This window comes from Ctenocephalides felis, unplaced genomic scaffold (genome assembly GCF_003426905.1).
Source record: "Ctenocephalides felis isolate EL2017-DRISC unplaced genomic scaffold, ASM342690v1 CF-g0.4_SCAFFOLD_01170, whole genome shotgun sequence".
In the NCBI taxonomy this organism is placed as follows: domain Eukaryota; kingdom Metazoa; phylum Arthropoda; class Insecta; order Siphonaptera; family Pulicidae; genus Ctenocephalides; species Ctenocephalides felis.
In genome coordinates this window covers 78,180,734-78,186,733 of record NW_020537324.1, presented here as the reverse complement: position 1 = coordinate 78,186,733, position 6,000 = coordinate 78,180,734, and the positions used below count along the sequence as shown (strand labels likewise).

At 26.2% G+C, this 6,000-nt stretch overlaps 2 protein-coding genes across 2 annotated transcripts; both read right to left on the bottom strand.

Moving 5' to 3' along the window:
- Positions 1–667: 667 nt before the first annotated feature.
- Positions 668–1,736, bottom strand: LOC113367671 (calmodulin, striated muscle-like). The gene is made up of 4 exons (XM_026609256.1): positions 1,710–1,736; positions 1,021–1,150; positions 819–958; positions 668–757 (listed from the first exon to the last, which is right to left on the bottom strand). Exons 1-4 carry the CDS (start codon positions 1,734–1,736, stop codon positions 668–670), a joined length of 387 nt encoding a protein of 128 aa, XP_026465041.1.
- A 575-nt stretch (positions 1,737–2,311) lies between these two features.
- On the bottom strand, positions 2,312–4,365 carry LOC113367670 (calmodulin-like). The gene is made up of 4 exons (XM_026609255.1): positions 4,278–4,365; positions 3,874–3,981; positions 3,595–3,750; positions 2,312–2,418 (listed from the first exon to the last, which is right to left on the bottom strand). Exons 1-4 carry the CDS (start codon positions 4,363–4,365, stop codon positions 2,312–2,314), a joined length of 459 nt encoding a protein of 152 aa, XP_026465040.1.
- Between the last annotated feature and the right edge of the window lie 1,635 nt (positions 4,366–6,000).

Below are 6,000 nucleotides of genomic sequence, written 5' to 3'. Positions count from 1 at the left end.
AAACAGTTTTCATATTTTATATATTCATTTCATTTGACTATTTCATTAATATAATATCTATTATAATTAAAATATCTTCATGTTTTTTCTGTCAAAAACAAGTTTTTAAAAAAACTGTATTGAAGGACAATTTTATGTTTATTTATAGTTATTTATATTTAGAGTTAAAATTATAATACTTCTTATATATAACATGTAGAGATATAAAATGCATTTCAAAAAATTCATAAGTTTTCTAAAAAAGAAGTTGTATGTATATATCCGAGTTTCTTTGCTTCCAGGGGCTCGAACGCTTCCAAATTAATGAAAAAAATAATCTCTGAAAGTTTTAAGTCTTAATATTAATTAAGTTAGTCCGCGTAAAGTTTCTTGGTTTTTCTTCCTAAGTAATTCTTTATGGTATTTTTGTTGTAATTTCTTTATTTGATTAAAATAAGCATATACAAAGTTATTCTCAAAATTTTGATTCACTTGTAGCTAAGTTATAAAATTCTGAAAAAACAAATAAAATTTTATCTATGTTATTTCCATAAGAAACTTTGATTGAATTGCGGATTATATTAGAGTTAATATTAAGACTTAAAACTTTCAGAGATTCTTTTTTTATCAATTTGGAAGCATTTGAGCTCCTGGAAACAAAAAAAAACGAAAATATCCATTTTAAATATTATTCCTTACCTAAATTCGTTTGTATTCTATTCAATTCCTCGAAGTCGACATATCCAGTCCGATCCTGGTCAAAAATTCTAAAAACCAACTAGAAATACAAAATTAAATTTTAATTTAAATAAAAATGCAAAAGTATTATTTCTTCACACCTGGATTTCGTCCTCGCTGTAAAATCTTCTATTAAAATCATAAATCTTTTCCTTGAAAAGTTCGTATGTGATGAATGTAGATTTTTCGGGGTCCATGGCCCCTATCATATCGTACAATTCGGCCTCTGTAGGGGTGTAACCTGTAGAACAAATTAACAAAAAATAATATTGTGCATTTATTTTGATTTCTATCTGAACTAACCTAAAATTTGTAGAACATTTGACAGTTGTGACACGTCCAGCAAATCTTCAGCGTTTTTATACTGATCATAGGCATAACGTAGTTCCTCTAAAACGTCTGGGGGTAGTTTTTCTTTTTTCGCAACTGATACCTTAAAATAAATTATAATCGGTTCAGCATTTTTAGCAAAAACGTGCTCGAAAAATATTGTATTTATATACTAAATATAAAGAAACGGCTGGGCCGATCGTCGCACAAAACGATCCAACTAATAATACTATTATTATTATTATTATGTGGGAATTAAGTGAGTCATGAATTCGGGAGAAACAAATGATCATGACATTTTGTAAAGTTTTATAATCATAAATTTCAATATATTAAACATGGAAATATCTTTTTATTTAAATAATTATTTCCATAATTAAGTTATTGTGATGGTTCAAAAATCGAAATTGAATTTTTTTTTATATTCACGTTTTGAAAGTTTCTGAATATTTTGGCATACCTTAGGAAGCGTCCATTAATCACGTGATCGATTTTTTAATAATACTTGTGTTGACGAAACGATGCTTTTCGGAAAATATTTGTTTTAATTTTTTTTTAATTTCCAAAAATTCGAATATTTCACTGTGGTACGGGAAGTTCCAGCAATTTGCCTTAAGGCACGATGCCATACACCACTAGTTATAATTATTATTATTACTTACATCTGGTTCATCGAATCCTTTGGGCATCTTTGCAAAATTTTGCGCAAATACAACCAATATGTATATCAATTTATAAAGCATAAATAGCAACTTAATTAACCTGAGCCTAATTTATTTCATACACATATTTTTTGGAATTTTTACATTTTTTACTCTAAATTTAAATTTTGTTCCATAATTAATAATTTTTCAAGAATTTGTTTCATTTAGAAAACAAATAAATGCACATGGTTAACTAGATTTGGGGGTAATGTAATCGTGAAAACTTTCATTTAAATTTGATTTTAATTTTTTTTTTGGTTTTTGTCAAATAACTCACAAAGTTTATATGAAAGCACCCTTTTTAAATTAGATAGGGTGAAACTAGATAAAATTTACAACATTTTCATAAAAACAGTTATATACACTTCGATATAAAAGTTTTGAATAAAACGACTTTGGATTTGATTTTTCATTATTTAGCACAATAATTAGAAAATTCAGGAAGTTTTAATTTACTCAAGTTTAAATTTAATTTTCTGATAAAACGTCGTCTTTATTAGCTTATGTATTCACACAAAAATTAATTTTCAAATACAATTATTATTATTTTTAAGATTTTGTTAAGCGATCATGACTTGTTCGAATTCTTCATAAGACAAAAAGTGGTCGCCGTCTAAGTCCGCAGAACTCATCATATCTTCTAATTCATTAGCAGTGTACAAACTTCCTGAAAAAATTAAAAAAATGATAAATAGGTAATAATAGTATAAATTTATGAGCCTATTCTCGGATAACATAGCTTTATTATATGGTAACATAAGGTGTCACAAATAAAAGTACGTTGGAATTTTGCTTTTCTCGAAGCACATATGTTATTCTGATAAATCTTGTTTTCTTGATGTTAAGAGACTCAAAAATCTACACCTATGATGTTTATATTGTTTATTTAATTTTTCGATACTGTCAACGACTGTAAAAGTATCCTCCAAATGACACAAATGTTAAAATAACATTAATTAGATTTTATTCTTATTTTATTTATAAGTGCAATTCATGAGCACCTATAATTTTGAAGTTAGCTTCTTAATGTTGCCTTATAACATAAAACATATGACCAAGAAGAACTATGATATTTTTTAGTAATTTTATATAATAATTTTAGTAAAGTGTGTCTAATTCTATCTAGTTTCATCCTATCTAACTAGAAAAGGGTGCTTTCATATAAACTTTGGGAGTTATTTGACAAAAACCAAAAAATAAACCAAATTTTCTAATTATTGTACTAAATAATGAAATATCAAATTCAGAATTCAGAGTCGTTTTATTCAAAACTTTTATATCGGAATGTATATAACTGTTTTAATGGAAATGTTGTAAATTTTATCTAGTTTCACCCTATCTAACTTAAAAAGGGTGCATTCATATAAACTTTGTGGGTTATTTGACAAAAACCAAAAAAATGTACCGAATTTTCTAATTATTGTGCTAAATAATCTAAAATCAAATTCAAAGTCGCTTTATTCAATTTTTTCATATAGGAGTGTATATAACTGTTATTATGGAAATGTAGTAAATTTTACCCAGTTTTACCCTATCTAACTAAAAAGGGTGCTTTCATATAAACTTTGTGAGTTATTTGACAAAAACCAAAAAAATATCCCAAATCCACTATTTATTGTGCTAAATAATGAAATATCAAATTCAAAGTCGTTTTATTCAAAACTTTCATATCGGAGTGTATATAACTGTTTTAATGGAAATGTAGTAAATTTTATCTAGTTTCAGCCTATCTAATTTAAAAAGGGTGCTTTCATATAAACTTTGTGAGTTATTTGACAAAAACCAAAAAAAGTGTACCGAATTTTCTAATGAAATATCAAATTCTTAACCTTATTTCTTTTACCGAATAATCGATTCATCCTGGCAAGGTCATCGCCTGATACAGATCCTCGTCCTGACAGGTCCAACAGGTTAAATGCCTCCTTAATTTCGTCGTCGGTGAATTCAAAATGCATGTTTTTGAAATAGTATTCTTTGAAGGCATCGAGTGAGATTTGATCTAAAACAAATAATACAATTTAGTCCATTGTAATAAACTGTAGATGAAAAAACAGCACAGGATTTTGCAAAATTAATAGGAATTTACAAATTGATGTGTACAGCATTTGATTTTATTATTTGCCTGTTTTTTCGGGATCAGTGGCCTTCGTCATATCTGTAAGATCTGCCTCAGTGCAATTGTGACCCAAATATAACATCAGTTGACGAGCAGTGCTTCTGTCCAAAAAACCTAATTGTAATAAAAAAAATGACAATAAAAATACAAAACATTCTTCTGACCATCTTATAAGATTTGAATTTTGTTTTGTTTGGATGATCTTCGAATTGGCTTTTGCATTTTCAGAAATTAATGAAAAAAAATTGATTCGACTATAATAAATGGGTCAAATACCAATTTGTGGCTGTATCAGTTAGTATATATACATATATATATATATATATATATAATATTTTATATATATTATTTTATTTATTTATATGTATATATTATATATATATATATATATATATATTACTTTTACTTACCACTTTTATCCTTATCAAACAATTCGAATGCTAATTTCACATCCTTAAATTTTTCAGCATTTAGTTCCACTTGCAATCCTATATTCATTATTATTATTTATATCTATTTAGTTATTAATATTTAATATTATTAATATTACACAAATTTATAAAAATAGTATTTTTGCAAAATTCGAATATCAAAATTATTTTGTTTTTAATTTGTCAAAACATTTATATATTTTATAACAAATTTACAAAAACATTCTATTTTTTTGGACTATTTTCAATATAAAGTTATTTTTAAATAGTTAAATCAGAAAGTAGAAAGTATGATAAAACATGAAAGATAAACACATATTAAAATACCATTTTTTTTTCAATTTTTTTAGTTTCAACTGCTAAATAATATAACATCTAATAACATAAGTGAGTAGTAAGATAAATATAAATGAAATAGAGTACAAAATAAAGGATAGTATTTTCATTAAAATAATATCCGTATTGTGATGATTTAATATAAAATAAAAGCAAATAATGATAATAATAAAATGAATAAAATTTATGAATAATAAATATAATACTAGAAAAACAATAAAGTAGAATATAAACAATAATGAGGTAGTTTTATAGTAAAAGAGCTGATAAAATAGCGTCGTCATTCTTGGTATTGATAATTATGAAAATGTCTATCTATTCACATTCAAATGTCTATCAATCAGGCATATTTTACATATAAACAAAGTAGGGAAGAATCTTATGATAACTGCATTATCTAGAATTTTGTGACAAGTGAATAAAACGCATAAAAATGTAAAATTCGAATTCTAGAACATCTAGTATAAAAATAAAGTTAAAGTGCGAACGGTTTAATTTAAATTTTATTAACTTCCCGTAGGGTAAGTTATTGTAATGGGCCGAAAATCGAAATTGAATATTTTTATATTTCTCGTCGTTTTGAAGGTTTCTGAACATTTTGGCATACCTCAGAAAAAATGGATGTGTGTGTGTGTGTGTGTATTAATCGTCAGTCACGTTTTCGGCCGCACGAATCAACCGATTTGAATGGTTTAAAAAACATTCGATCCCTATTGATAGGGAGAAGTGTTTATTATTTTTGGCAAAGGCAGGCCCAGCCATTTTGGAGATACGGAGCTAAATGTGCAAAAAATGGCAGTTTTTGAGTGAACTAAACGTCCGATTTAAATGATTCAAAGAACTTTCTGCTTGTCTTAACAAAATAATTGATTTTGGAAAAAAAATTGTTTCAATTTAATGAAGTCGCACGGCATCGAACTGCTAAAAAGAAAACGCCCCTTCGACGGATCCGGTACCTTGACCTCCACATAATATGTAATATATTCATTCTAATTAGCAGTACTACTTATTTAGTTGTTTATTTATATTTTTATTGTGTTTAGTTTGTTAGTTATGTCTTTTTTATTTGTTGCTATAATTCACAATTTATACTCATTTACCTCATAGATCTTTTTATTTTTAAGTTTACTCTATATAATCACAAAATTAAAATTTAATTTATCAAAATTGAAAGGCTTACTACTGGGTAACCTTTTAGATCTAATGTTTAATATTTCATATATTATTATAGGATGTCAAATATCTCCCTTCCGCCTTTTTGTATTATAAACCAAGAGCAAAAAAGCGGAAGGGAGATATTTGACAACCTAATATCATCAAAATTACTGAATGTCTTCCTTTTTGTAAAAACAGATTGTAATTCAAG

Excerpts from the sequence above, each read along its gene's own strand:
- LOC113367671 (XM_026609256.1), bottom strand. The coding sequence starts at position 1,736 with ATGCCCAAAGGATTCGATGAACCAGAT. Across the intron at positions 1,151-1,709 it reads AAGGATTCGATGAACCAGAT|GTATCAGTTGCGAAAAAAGA; the intron begins GTAAGTAATAAT and ends ATTTATTTTAAG. Across the intron at positions 959-1,020 it reads AAATGTTCTACAAATTTTAG|GTTACACCCCTACAGAGGCC; the intron begins GTTAGTTCAGAT and ends TTTGTTCTACAG.
- LOC113367670 (XM_026609255.1), bottom strand. The coding sequence starts at position 4,365 with ATGAATATAGGATTGCAAGTGGAACTAAATGCTGAAAAATTTAAGGAT. Across the intron at positions 3,982-4,277 it reads GTTTGATAAGGATAAAAGTG|GTTTTTTGGACAGAAGCACT; the intron begins GTAAGTAAAAGT and ends TATTACAATTAG. Across the intron at positions 3,751-3,873 it reads CACTGATCCCGAAAAAACAG|ATCAAATCTCACTCGATGCC; the intron begins GCAAATAATAAA and ends TATTTGTTTTAG.